The 17,945-nt window shown below is 45.8% G+C and overlaps 1 protein-coding gene across 1 annotated transcript in view; it reads right to left on the reverse strand.

The window, feature by feature from the left end:
• Nucleotides 1-10,751: 10,751 nt before the first annotated feature.
• Nucleotides 10,752-17,945, reverse strand: part of BACH1 (BTB domain and CNC homolog 1) — a 56,363-nt gene continuing 49,169 nt past the window's right edge. Inside the window, exon 5 of the mRNA XM_075133252.1 lies at nt 10,752-13,559. Within this exon, the coding sequence (XP_074989353.1) occupies nt 13,536-13,559 (24 nt within the window). The 3' untranslated portion in view covers nt 10,752-13,535. The remainder of the gene's footprint in view (nt 13,560-17,945) is intronic.

Genomic DNA, 17,945 nt, shown 5'->3' on the forward strand with positions numbered 1-17,945 from the left:
GACTTCTCAAATAGCATGAGAGACAGGATGATCTGGAGGACTAAGCTTGGGGTTATAACGATGGACTTCTGCACCCTAATGCTCAGAGAGTAACTCCCTTTGTTGTTTTAGGCAAATTACTTAATCCATTTTATTTCCCCAACTGTAAAACTGGGTTAATGCTAGTTACCCACCATACAGAGGTGATGTGTAAATCTTATTAATATTTGTAAAGTGCATATGAATGCTATAATTCACACTTATTCCAGTACTGCCATTGACACCACAGCTGGGATCACAGCCCTATTGTGAAACACTGTGCAAACAGGTAGTAAGAGACAATCCCTGCCCTGAAGAACCTACCATCTACATCAGGGGTGGGCAAACTTTTTGACCTGTGGCCACATCGGGGTTGCAAAACTGTATGGAAGGCAGGGTAGGGAAGGCTGTGCCTCTCCAAACAGCTTAGCCCCTGCCCCCTATCTGCCCCCTCCCACTTCCCGCCCCCTCAGAACCCTCAACCCATCTGACCACCACCTTCCGGGACCCCCACCCCTGTACCACATGATTTACACAGATGTAAAAACCCAGCAGTAGGCAGATGGGTGTAAGTGGGCCCCTCCTCCCATTAGGGCTCATCCTGACCTATATTTGGAGGTTTAAACCCTGAAGTGACATTTCATATCCCTTCAACATTGTCATCCAGAGTTAGCATAATTAATGATGCTCTTCATACCCATATAAAATGTCCAGTCCCTTTCTGAATTGTGTTAAATTCTTGGTCTCAGTGAGTTCCACCGTTTAGTTACACATTGTGTGAAAAAGTATTTCCTTTTAACAGTTTTAATTTCCTAACTTTCAGTTTCATTAATGTCACCATTACTTTGCAGGCTCCCTGATTCTGCTGTAAAGAATCACTTGGCTTTTTTAAACCGTGAGCTATTTGTTCCATTTTGGCCCTTCTGATTTCCTTCTTACATTCTGCCTGCTGTAAATTTATGCTCCTGTTTATTGGCTTCACTAGGATCAGATTTCAAAAAAGTGAAGTATTTGTTTGGCTCAAATAGCCTCTGGAGCCTTGCCATTTAGCCATATTAGGTTACACATTGTCCCTACTTCCCTTTATGTTCAGCAAGGGAATTATAATTTGGGTTCTTTAAGTCACATCCATACTACCTTTAAGAATTTTACTGTCATTACTTTTTACTTAGGGCCTTTTTGACCAACTTTCTCATGTCACTGAAATCTCCCCTTCTAAAGTTTAGTGACACTGAGTCACTTTTTGGTCCCCTACCTACTCCTTAGATATTGAACCTAAATTATACTGTAGTCACTATTACCTAGTGGGGAATTGGTAGTTCAAGGTTTTAGCAGATTTTACAGCCTTTAAGGCTGACAGGGGGCTGCCACGTGAAGGCTCCTTTTAAGCCCTGCATCAAGATTGCATCCACCTATAAAATGGAAGAAAGTCATCTAGAGCTTATCATTGAGCTCTACAAGATGTCCAAAACATCCACCTACAACCTACAGAGATACTTTTTAATTTGATAGACCTGTCTGTACAACAAGATGTGCAATGCATCATGATGGGCAATTTCAACAGAGAACAAGGATGATGGAAACTTGGTTGAGATGTGGGCCGCTGAGCCTGATTCATGACCCAAAGCTACCTTGTTCTTTTAACTGTGGCTGGTGGAAGTGTGGGTATAATCCTGACCTACAGATGTGACCTAGCATAGTGCTGACAAAGGCTAGAACATTTGTGCTAGACCCAGTTCCAAGATTGCAATGCCACCCTTTTAGAATGGAGGTAAATGCTGCCGTCATTGTGTCATTCAGGCGTTGCTTCAACTTCAAGAGAACAAATTGATCAGAATTCTCCAAAGATCTTGACCTAGCTGTCAGTCCTATTGAACTGATACCTGAAAACTACAGCCACATTGCAAAGCTGTACATCTATCTGCTAGGAGAAACACTTCATGGATGTCAAAAACAACATACCCCTGGGCTAACACACCAGTCAGCCATACTGTATGAGGCATGCAGGCAAAAATTCCAAGATGACCTCTTTGGAGATGAGACAGTGGTTGCTGGTGAACATCTGTCAGAAATAGCTTGAGATTGTGTAAAATCTGGCAGAGCTTGACAAAATCCATGGATATGACCCATGACAGTAAAATGTAGATAGACCAACAATGCAAAGATAAGCAATCATTTCAACATTTCTGCTGACCAAATTGCCCATCAAATGCTATTCAATAGGAAGATTAAGCAAACCATTATCAACTGGTCACTTTGGCAAATACGCCCAGAAACAACCAGTAATCTAGATCTTGCAACCAATTCCTCCATGGAGAAGGGAGATACCAGTATCAATGCCCTGAAAACAGGGAAAGCATCTGAACTGAGGACATCTGAACTGAGATTAAAAAATGTCAGCCCACACACATGTAAGTGGCTCCTGATCATGTCAAATACCTGTCTCATCCAGCTCAAGGTGCAAAAATCTGGCAACAAGCCGAGGTAAGGCCCCTTTGAAGCCTGGTAAGGAAACATCTGACTCAAAACACTGTCAACCTCTCATTCCTGTGAGATATTTTAAAATTGTTTGAACAAGTACTGTTATATTGCCTGACACCAGTTATTGAACCACTTATCAGTGAACAGGCTAGCTTTCGCTTGGGTCAGTCATGCACTGGGCAGCTTCTGATTTGACACAAAGATGGATATAAAAAGGGATTGATTATGGGATTGGTGTTTGGCTATAGCATAGGCAGTTGAGAGACCAATAATTATTGTGGGCTCTTTGCCAAGGTACTAATGGTAATGAAAAGACATCAAAGCTAATATGGACCATAAGGGAGAGGAGGAGGAGATTCTTCGTTAACTTTTGTGGCAAATAGAAGAATGGTCTCTCAAAGGTACACCTTCGCAGTTAGGTAATGTAGGTGCTACACAAATAACCAGCCAAGCTGCCCTCAACACAAGATGCTTTATCTATGCAGAAAATCTGTGCATCACCATACAGCACAAGAAGTTTGACATATTAGAGAATACCCTGATGAATGCACTTAATACCTGAGACAAGTACTATGCAGCCAACCAAGTGCATGCAAATCCAAAGACAAGTCAGTGCATTCAGTCTCAAAAACTGAGAGGGCAAATGCGCTCTTAAATCCTGAATACCCCAGTGTTATTCTCAAACAAACACTCTCCTTTAGAGCCCACATTGAGAAAACTAAAGCCAAGATTAGCACACAAAACATTCCTCAGCAAGCTGGTTACATTGAGGTGGGGTGCAGACCCATCCACTCTGATCAACAGAACTGGCATTTTGCTACTCCTCTGCTAAATATGCCTGTGCAGTATGGGCATAACCCCTTCACACAAAGAAGCTAGACCTTGTATTTAACACTGCCTGCCACTATACTACAAGTTGCCTTAAGTCTACCCACATCAACCGCCTCTACATCCTTGCAGGTTTTGCTCCTCCTGACATGCCTGGAAATTGCTCAGAGTCAAACACACAAGGCAGTGCACTGATCCAAGACATCCACTATAACTTTGATGCTGAGTCAAGTGAAGTCATGACAAAGTTTTCTTGCCACCATTAAACCCCTAGCATTGAACCCTTGTCTGTATGGGTGACAGTTATGGCAAACAAGGGTACAGAACAACCCTGTAGCTTATGCTTTTAATTTTTGGGGGTGGTCCTGGTTCTGCTTGCAGACATGGGGCTCTATAGAAAGTGTATTATTTAGACCTAGCAGAAGTCATTTGGCCGCCATCCTAGAGCAAGGCAGATTGAGCTGTGACTATTTTAGAGAGCAGCCTACTTTGTCTCTCTCTGGTTTTGGTCTTTTTCTTTTCATTCTGAATGAAAAGAAATAAAGTAGTGCTACATTTCACCCTGCCAGCAAGAGTATGTTTTGTTTTTAAACAAACTTTTGTTTGTAGGCTGTGAACATAACAGCATTTATACATAGACCTTTACTGTTTTTATTCTCAATGAGGAGTGTGTTTTTATTTAACTCCTTGATCTGACACTGCTGATTTTACAGCATTTACCCCTAATTCTGTGCTGCCTTCAGAGCTGGTCAGCCAGAGAGCAGTGGCTGTTGGTCAAATGCCCAGCTCTGAAGGCAGCGCCCCAGCAGTAGCAGCAGCGCAGAAGTAAGGGTGACAATGCCACACCAGGCCATCCTTACTTCTGCACTGCTGCTGGCAGCAGCTCGGTCTTCAGAGCTGGGCTCCGGGTCAGCAGCCGCCGCTCTCCAGCCACCCAGCTTTGAGAGCAGCACCACCACCCTTGCTTCTGCACAGGTAGCAGTACTGCACCCCTCCTCTCCCCCCCCCCCGACACACACACAAACTTTGAAACTCTCCCCCCCCCACCTCTTTTGGGTCAGGACCCCTACAGTTACAACACCATGAAGTTTCAGATTTAAATAGCTGAAATAATTAAATGTATCATTTAAAAAATCCTAGGACCATGAAATTGACCAAAATTGGCTGTGAATTTGGTAGGGCCCTACTCATGTGCGCCCCCCCCCATGCCAGATCTACAGATGGGCCAAGTGTGTTAGAGCCCTATCACAGGGCCCACTCACAAGGTGGGGCACTTCCTACTGGCCACCCCGAGGATTAGCTTTGCCAGCTTACGCTCTCCCTCCAGTGTTGTCTTGCTCTGCTGCCACGCTCACTTCCAGGTCTGCAGCTTCCTCTCTGTGGCTTGGTCCTCCGGACCAAAGTCCTCTCCTTGCAGGGAATTCAGTCTTTCCAGACCTGCTGGCTAGCACCACCAATATCCACATCACTTCCCAGAGGCTGGTAGGGGAACCCAGGCCTGCCCTCTACACTCGTTCCAGCTCAGGGACCCTATAACAAGCAGCCACCGTCCCACCTCTTGCTGCTGTTTCCCAGGGCTTCTTCCTACACATCTAGCTTCCCTCAGGTTTGCTAGCCTCCAACTCCTCCCCACTCAAGGGGGTGAGTTCAGCTTGCTTCCCTGCAGCCTTTCCCAGCAACAAAATCCCCCTTTCTGTAGCTAGCTGCTTAGCTTTATACAGGCTCTGCTTGTTCCTGCACAGGTGACCCTGTTCCCAATCAGTGGCCCTCTCATAGCCTAAGTTCCCCCTGCTTGCAGTCAATTTAGATGATTGGGCCAACCTGGCCCAATTAAGCTCTTGCAGGGCTAGTATAGGGAGTGCACCCCATCACACACCTTCAAGACCACAACCTGGGGTGAGCAGGTATTCTCTAAATTACCTACCCTGCACCTGCCACACCTGGACGCTCAGGTCATCCTTTTCTTGTTTTAGGTCCCTGACCATGAGCCACAGCCCGTCCTGTTCCTCCATCGCATCTTTACACTTTTCAGCCAGTGTTTGGGTCCTACAGTAGCCTGCTTCAGCTCTGGAGTCATGCCTATTTCCAGCTGGGCCCTCTCTGTCCTAATCCATTTATCTTTGAGCCCCTTTTTACTGTGTCATTGGGATCCTTGCCTTCCCCTTTGCCACTAGGCCCTCTCTTAGGAGGGTAATACCTTTTTATATAGCCAGCCTCCAAGCACCTAAAGCAAATTCTTTCCCTGGGCTAATCTTCCCCTCACAGCTCATATACAGGCATCCCTTCCATAGGTGCCCCTGCTGACCACAAGCAAAACACACCCCTCCTTTTCCTGTTCTCCCTACAGGAAAAATTCTTTGGGGCTCTGTTTACTTTCAGCTATCCAAGTAAAGCATCTCTCCCCCATCACTTTCAGCTATCCAAGTAAAGCATCTCTCCCCCATCCCAGTAGGGGCACTCCCTTTTCAGGTGTCTTCATCCCCCACAGCTGTAACACTCCTATAGTCTTTCCTATTCCCCTTGTATCAGGGTCACTGCCTTATAAAGTGTTTCTAGTGTCTCTCGACCTCCCCTCATGTCAGGGGTGATCATTTGCCCATTCTCCACCCCATATCACATGGTCTACTCACCACAAGCAGCACCTCCTTCTCGCCACTCTGGGGATTAGCCCTGCCAGCTTGCACTCTCTCTGTGGTATTTTTCTTCTCCCATCTTGTCTCACTCTGCTGCCCCACTCACTTCTAGATCTGCAACTTCTTTTTAGGTTGGCCCTCTGGCTAGGTTACCAAAGTCCTCTCCTTCCAGGGAATTCACAGTCTTTCCAGAAATATTATCTGGCTGGCACCTCTATTGTCCTTGCCATTCCCCAGTGACCACTAGGGGAACCCAGGTCTATCCTCTACACTTTGTTCCAGCCTAGGAACTCTATAATAAGGAGCCACGGTCCCTCTACCCTCCTACTGGGCTTCTTCCTGCATACCTAGTTCCCACTCCTACTGGGTTTATCAGTAGCTAACTTCCTCCATGTAGGAAGTCCCCATAGCCTTTCATAGTAGTAGCCTCCTTTCTATAGCCAGCTACCTGGCTTTATACAGGCCCTGCTTTTTCCTGCACAGGTGAGCCTGTTCCCAATCAGTTGCCTCCACCTAGCCTAAGGAGCCCCCTGCTTGCAGCCTAATGAGCTGATTAGGCCCACCTGGCCTAATTCAGCTCTTGCAGGGCTAATGTGGGCAATCCATCCCATCACAAGCCCATTGCTACAGAACCTGGCTCTTGAGCTCAAACAGCAGAGCCTTACCTATTTAAGTGACCCCTCCACCATTCAATCCCTGGTGTTGGTCAAGATGCTGGCTGTAAAATTATCACTTCATAAGATAGGGTTGCTATAGGGGTCTGGTTTTCCACCGGAATGCCCAGTTGAAAAGTGACCCTGGTGACTCCAGTCAGCACTACTAACCTGGCTGTTAGAAGTCCGGTTGGTGGCACAGCAGGGCTAAGGCAGGCTCCCTGCCTGCCCTGGCTCTGTACAGCTCCTGGAAGTGGCCGGCATGTCCCTGAGGCCTCTAGGTGCAGGGACGATCAAGGAAACTCCACATACTGGCCCACCCCCAGCACTGTCTCTACAGCTCTGATTGGCTGAGAACTGTGGCCAATGGGAGCTGCAGGGCTGGTGCCTGCAGACAGAGTGCACCATGCAGAGGCGCCTGACTGTACCTCCGCCCAGGGGCCAGACATGGCGGCTGCTTCCAGGAGCAGCAAGGAGCCAGGGAGCCTGCTTTAGCCCCGCTGTGCTGCCAAGGTAAGCACTACCTGGACAGAACCCCCACCACAGGTCAGAACCCCCTCATGTACCCTAATTCCCTCCCAGACCCTGCACCTCAACCCCCTGCCCCAGGTTGGAACCCCCTAGCCCAGCTCTGAGACTCCTCCCAGAGCCCACACCCCCTCTTGTACCCCAATCTCCTACCCCAGCCTGGAGCCCCCTCTTGCACCCCAAACCCCTGATCCCTGGCCCCCACCTGAGCCTGCACCCCCAGCAGGAGCCTACACCCCCCTGCACCCCAACTCCCTGCCCCAGCCCAGAGCCCCCTCCCACACCCTGAACCCCTCATTTCTGGCCCTACCCCAGAGCGCACAACCCTAGCTGGAGCCCTCACTCCCCCCACACCCCACCCCCCTGCCTAGCCCAGTCCAGTGAAAATGAGTGACGGTGAGGGAGAGTGAGCGACAGAGGAAGGGGGAAGGGCCTCAGAAAAGGGGTAGTGCATGGGTGTTCAGTTTTGTGCAATTAGAAAGTTGGCAACCCTATGCTAAAAGCATATATATTAAAACCAATATTTTGCATCATTCCAGTTTAGTGGTTAGGGCTAAAGTGGCTTTTTCAATCAAAAGATGCCAAAGTAATAATTTTACAACATAGGGGGTCATGACTCAGTACACAGCCCTTTAATTAATAACTGCAATTAATAGTTTAAAGGAGATGATAGGGGGAAAAAAAGCCAAATGCTTAAGAATTCCCTGAAGGGTCTCACTCAGTATTGGGTGGGTTGGAGTGAAACAGAGCAGGTCATTTTATGAAAATCTCCCCCCTTCCCAGCATCCATGGCGAACAAAGGCACTGATCCTGCTAATGTAAGCATGATTGTGACCTGGTATAAAAATGCTCCAGCGTGTAAGGGGTTACCTGATTCCTATTGTATAGCTGATCTGGGCAGAGTTATAAAAGGAAAGAAGAGGTTGGTGCAAAGGAAACAATCATGGGGGGAAGACAGAATGTCCTCTCTCCTCCCAGCTGGCTGTAGTCAGAAGTGCCTCAAGTGATTATTAATCAGAAGTTTGAGTTTATTTTGGTTTTGGGGTTTTTTTGAGGGGGGAAATGGAGCATGAAGTTATGGTATATTCCAACACAGGGGCAACACATGGGGTGGCATGTGGGGTCTTGTTCCCTCCCTCCCCCATTTGTTGCTTGGCTTGTACTGAGCATGCTCAAATGGACTGAGCATGCTGAAGGTGGCTGCCCTCACTCTGCCCCCCATTACCAGCAGGCACAGGTCATCTGTGTTCCAACATGAGGAATATTTGTAGGGTCAGGCCCTAGGTCTTACCCCCAAAATAATAGACAAGCAGTATATCTGGATTAATGTTTTATTACTTTCTTCCATCAGGGTTACAGTTATAAGCCCCTATTTTCAGAGTTTTATAACCTAGTAATAAACATTCTGTGGGCTCATTTTAAGATTGGAAATAATTTATTTCTTTTAAATTGTTCAAACTTTTTTTTTAAAGGAAAAAAAATACCTGGTGAAAACACTTGTTGGGAAAAATGCAGCTTGGGGCTTGATCCTGCACCACTGAACTCCACAGGAGCAATGTCACTGACTTCAATGGTAGCAGGATTAAGCACAATTTAACTTTAAGCTTGACTTCACTGGAACTCATGCACATGCTTGAAGTAAAGCATCAGCTTAAGTGCTTCCTGCATAAGGATGTTTTCCTGAATTGGGGCCTTATTGCTTAATGTGGATTAAGGTCTGGTGGCACTTTCATGAAAACATTTTGTAGCCAAAGAAATTACTATATTTAAAGTAGGATCTGTCCTTGAAGATAAATATCCTAATAGCTAAAGAATTTCCCATATATCTAGGACTTGGTTTCAAATCATTGAATGCCCCAAATAATTAGAAAGGCTCATCTGATACCAGTGGAACATTTGTATCCCCTCCCACTTCATTTGCAATTAATGAAGCATTTATAATGAGCCCAAAGCTCTGCTTCACAGAATTTATCACATTGTGTCTAATGAAGCCTCAATTAACTTTACTCTGACTTCTGTTTAAAAAAACCCACAGATTAGTGTCAATCATTTGAATTTAGAAAATGCAAGACTGTGGTGCCAGACTCTGAGTTCATTGCTTCTTTCAGATTCAAAGGCATACACATTATTTCAGCAATGTGCTGCTGCTGCTGTTTTAACAAGAGGGTCCCCCTAAATGGTCTCCTTTAAGTCTGTGATTAACCCCATATACTGCAATGCTTGTTAAGAGGTGTAATCACATTGAGTTTGGGGCAGGAGAATGCATTAATCCTACAGTAAAAAACAAACAACAAGAGAATAGGGAAAAATGTACAACTTCCCCAAGCATATGAGGGAGGGATAGGGAGATCTGTTTTCTTGTTTAAACAAAAATGGTTTATCTTCATAACTAAGGAGGGAGTAACCATGGGGACCTTCAATAACTAAAGATGGAGGCAAAAATCACCTGACAAAGTTTCTAATTATCTGCACTTTGTTTATACTTCATTGCTGGCATATATGGAGAGTATAGCAGAGTACTCAATTTATGTAATATGAGAAGTGGTAGTCTCTTCTCCAAGGCTTTGGTTTTTAAAATACCTGCCCCATGATGTAACCTAGCACATTCCAAAAGATAAGATATTTGGTCTTCTGGATCTGCTTCTGAAGAACAAAGATAAGTCATCTTTGGCAAAGATTATTTAGCAGTATCCTGGAAGGAGGTGAAGTCGCCCTCCCTTCCCTTTCTTGGTGGAATTTTAGCAAGGGGCTTTAAAAGCCTGTTTCGCACATCACTGTGTTGTATGTGTACACTAGCATGATCACAAATTTCTAAACTACAAGCAATGTTACCATGGTGTAGATGAGAATAGGATCAAGCCTAAGAATTTGTTTGGAAGTTTCTTGTTTGATTTTCAAACTGTGTGATATTTCCATTCTTATATGGACTTTAAGGCTCTCATCCAGCAAAGCATGTAAGCATCTGTTTCACTTTAAGCATGTGAGTAGTCTGATTGGGACCTAAGAAAAGCTTTTAACATACTTTCTATCCAATTTTAAGCAGAGATGTGCAGTATACACAAACTGCAGTACATTATAAGTTATTCCCCTGTGTTTTTACCTAATTATGTACTTTGTTTTTTTTCTACCTTTAATAGTCCTAAATTGCAGGTGGCTTCTAAAAACAATTAAAAGGGTAGTCTAAGCTTTTAGAAATTGCCAGTTGACTAAAATGGCAATAACATGAGTCTTCTGAATGCTTCAGATGTATTACTAATCTGCTGAACAGAACAAGCTATGTTTAAAAGTGTTAAATCTAATTTTATGGAAGCAGAGGCTGCAGGCTGAAATCACTTGACTGTATATGAATAAATGTGATTGACTTTTTTTTAAGAAAACTTTATTTGCTAATTTTATAAATGAATTCTCTGCTCAGCTATAAGTTAGTGTGTAGTAGTGTGCTGCCATCTATAGTTTAAAAAAGAAAATGGAGAGTCTACTTCAAGCTTAAATAAACTGCTGAGCAGATTCACAAAACGGTGGTGATGGTGTGACACCTCTTCCCCCCGCCCCATCCCCACAGACACACCCCTAAGGCTGCTTAGTCCCATGGAAAACATCAATAAAAATATCAATAAATAATATCTTTATTAAAGATACAGGAAAAGGAAAACCAGCTAGAGCACCTGAAATGTAAAATATTAAGTAAGGCTTTTCATTTCCACAACATCCCTTGTTTCCCAACATCCAGCGTGGCGAGCTCAGCAGCAGAGGTGATTATGCAGTCCCAGATTCGCAAACAAGCTCCAGCATGGACCAAAGGGGAGACACTGGATCTGATTGCTGTATGGGGAGAAGTATCTGTGCAGGCTGAATGCTGATCAAAAAGATGTGCTTATATTTTTTATATATATATATATGCCAAAATCGCACAGGGACACACAGCAGTGCCGCATGAAAGTTAAAGAGCTCAGGCAAGCCTACCAAAAGACAAAGGAGGTAAACGGGCACTCCGGGTCACACCCCCATACAGGCTGCTTCTATGATCAGCTACATGGCATTCTAGTGGGGGGGACCCTACCACTATCACACCACTGTCTGTGGACACCTGCAAGGGGACAGTCTCACGCAACAGGGAGGAATATTTTGTGGATGAGGAAGGAGGAGGAGGAGAAGGAGAATGCGCAGCAGGCAAGTGGTGAATCCATTCTCCCCAGCAGCCAGGACCTTTTCATCACCCTGGACTCAATATCCTCTGAAGGCGGGATCCCTGACCCTGAAGCCAGAGAAAGCAGCTCTGGTGAGTGCACATTTGTAACAACAGTACAGAGTTTAAAAACAATAGTGTTTTAATGTTTGATTTACCCCATTCACGCTGGGCTGTTTGTGCTTGGCTAAAAGGGATTATCCCAGAGAATAGCCATACGGTGGGGGTAGGGGTGAAGGGCTCATCCCAGAGGATAGCTATGCGGTGGGGTGGGGGAAGGTGTCTGCTGCATATCCACCCAAAAACCACAACCCCTCCTTTTAAATGTGATAAATTGTTGCTTGCTATAGGAAAGGATGGTGGTGCAGTTTGAAACCATTCCCACATATTATGTGTAAGAAGCCAACCCTGCTTACCCTGTGCCTTACCATAGCTCCCTGGAAACTGAATTCTGCTGCCCAGCCATGTGTGATGTATCACCATACCGGCAGGCACTTAATATAAAAGGCAAAATGTGACCTTGTACCTAAAGCACATGTGCTATCTGCTGTGAATTGCCCGATTCACTGTGAAAGTCTCCCTTTTGTTCTCAGAAATGTATCATCTTAAATTTTACTGTCCCTTTTTATCTCCCCCTCCCCAGGTGCAAATGTTGCTCCGGTCCTCCTATCATCTCCATCCCTGAGGTTATCGCAGATTAGAAGTAGAAAAAAAAAACGCATGCACAATGACATGTTTTCCAAGCAGTCTTCCCACACTGATAGGGCACAGCTTAATACATGGAGGCATTCAGTGTTAGGCCAGGAAAGCATTAAGTGAGTGTGAAGAGCAGAGGCAGGAGGCGATGCTGAGGCTAATGGGGGAGCAAACGGACATGAAGTGTCTAGTGGAGCTGTAGGAAAGCCACCAGGAGCACAGACCCCTGCTGCATCCATTGTATAACCGCCTGACCTCCTTCCCAAGTTCCATATTCTCCTCACCCAGATGCCCAAGAACGCAGGTGGGGGAGAGCAAGCAGCAAAAACAATGGGAATGTTGCTTGTGCTGAGGTCTAACCGAGTCAGCAAACAGCGCCAACGAGCTTTTAAACGTCCAAAGGCACATTCTACCACCATTCTGCACTTGCTCAGCCTATAGTTGAACTGCTCCTTACTAGTGTCCAGGCTGCCTGAGTAAGGCTTCATGAGCCATGGGAGCAATGGGTAGGCTAGGTCCCCAAGGATAACTATTGACATTTCAACATTCCCAATGGTAATTTTGTGGTCTAGGAAGTAAGTCCCTTCTTGCAGTTGTTTGAACAGCCCGGAGTTCCTAAATATGCAAGCGTCATGCACCTTTCCCAGCCATCCCACATTAATGTTGGTGAAACGTCCCTTGTGATCCACCAGTGCTTACAACACCATTGAGAAGTACCCCTTGCGGTTTATGCATATCCCCACCTTGCCAACCAGTACATTCCATCTATCGCCCCACCACAGTTAGGGAACCCCTTTGCAGCAAAGCCATCCACTATGACCTGCACATTTCCCAGAGTCACTACTCTTGATAGAACGTCAATGATTGCATTGGCTACTTGGATCACAGCAGCCCCCACAGTAGACTTGCCCACTCCAAACTGATTCCTGACTGACCGGTTCCAGTCAGGCATTGCAAGCTTCCATAGGGCTATCACCACTCACTTCTCAACTGTTAGGGCAGCTTTCATCTTGGTATTCCTGTGCTTCAGGGAGGGGGAAAGCAACTCAGAGTTCCAGGAAAGTGGCCTTACGCATGTGAAAGTTTCACGGCCACTATGAATCATCCCATACCCACAACACTATGCGGTCCCACCAGTCTGTGCTTGTTTGCCGGGCCCAGAATCAGCATTCCACTGTATCAACCAGCCCCACTGCCGCCATGATGTCTCAATTGCCAGAGCCCATGCTTTCAGGAATGTCTGTGTCCATCCTCATCAAAATCCTCCTCATGCTGGTGTCTCTTAGCCTGGTTCTGCATATACTCCAGAATAATGTGAGAGGTGTTTACCAATGCTCACAACAGCAGTGGTGACGGTGAGCTCGGACTCCATGCTTGCCATGGTATGGTGTCTGCAGGAGAGCAGAGTTGCAGCAGAAGCGGTGAATGACAACGGTTAGCAGACCTACTGCACCATCTGCTGACAGCAGCACCCAGGACACAACAGCCGCGGTGACGGTGAGCTGAGCGGGCTCAGTGCTTGTCGCGGTATGGCGTCTGCACGGAAAAAAGGCATGAAACAGTTGTCTGCTGTTGCTTTCATGGAGGGAGGGGTGACTGACGACGTGTACCCAGAACCACCCGCAAAAATGTTTTTGCCCCATCAGACACTGGGAGCTTAACCCAGAATTCCAATGGACGGCAGAGACTGCGGGAAATGTGGGATAGCTACCCACAGTGCACTGCTCCATAAGTCGATGCTAGCCATGGTAGTGAGGAGGCACTCCGCCGACTTAATGAGCTTTGTGGACATATGCAATCGGCTGTATAAAATCAATTTCTAAAAATAGACTTCTATAAAATCGACCTAATTTTGTAGTGTAGACATACCCTGAGTTTTTACTCATCATGATCAATGGGATTTTCTTAGACTGAATTCCTCCCTGCCTCCAACTGTGTTTACTGTAATTGCTGCTATGATCCAGTTTTGACTTTTATGGATGATCAGGAAGAAGATACTGAATCCCCATTCAATGTTTATTAATTGTAAATATTTGCTTATAACGAAGGGAAGTAAACAAGTGGTGCAATTCCCAGTGTTATAATTGCAAATAGGAGGGGAAGTAGTCTATCCAATGGTGAATGGGAGGGAGATGTCCATTAGGCAGTCTCTCACGATATGGAAGAATCTAGTAACTCATGTATTATGGGGAATGGAACTCTATAAATATGCATATAGATACATCAGTGCGTTTAACACTGAAGCCTTATGTTATGTACTAGTTTTTGGTCAGGTTTGCTAGACAATTTTCTTCAGGTGTTTCTTTTTGTCTGGTACAAAGGCAGGAAGCATCTAGAATAAAGCAAGGCAATAAACATCATGTATTCTAGGAATCAAGACAGGATGATGCAGTTGTCTCTAGAGGGAAATGGCTGTGACAACAGTTGAATCATTATAGATGGAACTGAAAAATCTTTTCCAGTGAAATTTTAAATTGCTGAAAATACACTGATTATATTTAAATATACTGAATGGACACTTCACCAATGTTGCTTTAAAGCATTTATATATTAAATAAGAATTATGCCCATAGGTTGAAGTGAGGCTTTTAATTTTTTACGTTTATACTAAATGCTTTTCTAGTGAAATAAATTTGACAAATAACCAGGAGAAAGTAATAAGTTGAGTTTAAAACTGACTTTTCCCCCCCAAGAATCTGTAGTCTTTTTTCCTTTAAAGAATCCACAGTTTAGAATTAGGATTAGAATCCCAATAAAGTCATGATACAGATTAAACAAAGCACATACCTCTGTGGGCCAGTCCTGCACATCTTCAGTGGAAGAAAGTCCCCTTACATTTAATGGTTCAATGGGCAGGGAGGGGGATGGCAGAATCAGATCCTTTACTATCAACTGAATTAAGGTGTGAAACAAACTATAGCTGTGAACTGCACAGACACACAGATCCTTTAACTAGAATTGCGCAAGTCACATCTACACACTGTGGGGCATCTAATTTTTCATAACTGATTGCATTTAATGTTTAAGGAAGGAAAAATTATTACAAATGCAATACAAAATGAAAAGTTGCATATTTGATGTAGTCCCAAAAAAGAACCTAGAAGTTACAACCTTTTATAGAATTTGCAATATTTGAAGTACCACTAATTTAATATTCCACTAGATAACCTGCTGAGAAATTGAATAATTTATTTTGCCCATTAATCAGTATGTTTTGCTACAGTTTTAACAAACATCAGAATTAGCTAGAGTCCATTTGTTATACCAAGCCTTTTAAAAAAATTATATCACATGATTCCAAAGTAAATCAAAGGCCTCAGCTTTGCCTGTGGGTGGTCTGTATTGCTAGAGCGATAATGGATTGTACTTTAATTCCATAAAAATTCTGGATCCGATATTGGTTTTTAGTTTACTCCTACCACCACTTATGACATTAGCGCCTCAACTTGTTTGTTTAAGGGACCTTGTGTTCAAGTAATTCTGTCACAGTTGCACGCTGATGCTGACCACTTCTGGATGAAGGGACCACTGGTGAGATGAGAAGGTCCTGCTGAGGCGATCTGCCAAAAAGTGTTCCTGGCCCCAGTGAGAGGTGCAGCTACGAGATGGATGCTGTGTTGTACACAGAAGTCCCAGAGCCTGAGCGCTTCTTGGCAAAAGGCAGATGATCTGGCTCCACCTTGCTTGTTGATATAGAACGTAGCTGCTGTATTGTCCATCAGGACCTGGACCACTCCGCTTTTTATGTGAGGTAGGACGGCTTGGAGGGTCAGGCAAACCACTCTGAACTCCCTGACATTGATATGTAGGGAACAATCATGACTTGACCAACAGCCTTGCATGCTGAGATCGCCCAGGTGGGCTCCCCACCCCAGGTCCGAAGCATCAGAGACTATGGTCACCGAGGGGCACAGAGCTGCAAAAGGAACTTCCCCCAACACCAAGGCAGGATTCTGCAACCAGGTGAGTGATGACAGTGGTCCCGGACAGACTACCCAGTCCATGCTGAGTCTGTTAGGTATGAAGACCGATGCCAGCCATGCCTGCAGGGGCCTAAGATGGAGCCACACATGTCAGACCACATGAGTGCAAGCTTCCATATGGCCCAATAATTGCAGGCACATGTAAATGGTGGTGAGAGGTTGTATGCATGAGATGAGGTCCGCCATGGTTTGGATCCAAGCCTCGGGGAGGAAGGCTCTGGCCTGACTAAAGTAGAGGACTGCTTGAATGAATTCTGTGTTGCACTAGACTTAACGTCGACTTTCTCATTAACAGCCCCAGGTTGCGACACATGTAACAAAGCAGATCAAGATGCTGCCGCACCTGCTCCTGGGACTGACCCTTCATTAGCCAGTTGTCGAGGTAGGTGTAAATTTGAACACCTCAGCGCCTCAGGTAAGTGGCCAGTGGTACTATGCACTTAGTGAACACTCTAGGGGCTGCAGAGAGACCTAGTGGCAATGCCATGCACTGGAAATGGGGTTGGCCTAGCATAACACAAAGGAAGCGCCTGTACCACAGAAAAATGGAAATTTGCGTCCTTCAAGTCGAGGGCAGTGTACTAGTCTCCCGGATCCAGGGAGGGGATGATGAAGTTTCGCAAGGTCCTCCTGGCCTCCAACTTCTTGAGAGACTTGTTGAGATGACACAGGTCCAAGATAGGTCTGAGGCCCCCTTTTGCTTTCGGGATCAGGAAGTAGCAGGAGTAGAACCCCTTTCTTTTCATGTCTTGAGGGACCTCCTCCACTGTCCCCAGGTGCAGGAGGTTCTCAACTTCTTGGATGAGGAGTTGTTCGTGAGAGGGGTCCCTGAAGAGTGATGGGGAAAGGGGGTTGGGAAGGAGAGGTTGGCCACGAACTGCAGAGAGTAACTTGAGCACCCAACTGTCCAAGGTCAGCAAAGACTAGGTCAACCAGAAGAGACAAAGGCAGTTGAGGAAAGAATGGGAGGGTGGATCCTGGGAGGTAACTGGGGCGTTGTCCTCGAGCGCACCCAACTTCTGGCCTCCTTGGCTTTTGGAAGGCCCAGGCTGAGCAGACGAAGACGACAACGGGTGTTGCCGCTTGGACCGTATCTCTATCCTTCCTCCTGTAGGTGCCCAGCCAGGGAGTCCCCCAGGACCTAGACTGTGGAGACTGAGGAGGCAGGGGGGTGGAATGGCTTCCTGGCCTGCTGAAGAGTATGGAGGTCCAAGGAGCGGAGGGTACACAGGAGTCTAAGGCCATGGAGTGTCAAGTCCATGAGCTCAGAGAAGAGCCTCATCATTTCAAATGGGAGGTCCTGAATAGTGGCCTGCATCTCCTGGAACAACCCAGGACTGCAACCAGGAGCTGTGCCTCATGGCCCCTGCAGGGGCGACCACCCTGTCCGCTGACTCAGCGATGTCCCAGGCCATCTGAAGGGCCCACCTTGCCACTGCTGTGCCTTCGTCCACCAAAAAGGTGAAATTCTGAGCTTGCTCCTGCGGGAAGGCTTCCTTAAATTTGTTAAGGGAGTCTCAAAGGTTAAAATTGTACCTGCCTAACAGGGCCTGGTGGTTAGACACCCGAAACTGCAGGCTTGCCATCGAATAAATCTTTTTGCCAAATAAGTCCAGTCTCAGAGTCTTTGTTTTTTGGCATGCCACTGACTTGGCCCTGCCTCTCCCTTTCATTAACAGCAGACATAACCAGTGACGCCGCTGGAAGGTGTGTATACAGATATTCTAATCCTTTTGTATGGACGTAATACTTTTAAGAAGGCGGAAAAGTAGTAGGCAGAGTCAAAGATGGGGTTTGCCACAGTGATTTGGCAATCTTAAGGACCCCTGGGTGGACGGGCAGCATGACCCAGGCCAGGGTGGAGGAAGACATAATGTTAAAGAGAGCATTGGATTCCTCTAACTTCCTCACTTTAAGTTCAAGTTGGTAGCCACCTTCT

The sequence above is a fragment of the Caretta caretta genome, chromosome 1 (assembly GCF_965140235.1).
Source record: "Caretta caretta isolate rCarCar2 chromosome 1, rCarCar1.hap1, whole genome shotgun sequence".
Lineage (NCBI taxonomy): Eukaryota > Metazoa > Chordata > Testudines > Cheloniidae > Caretta > Caretta caretta.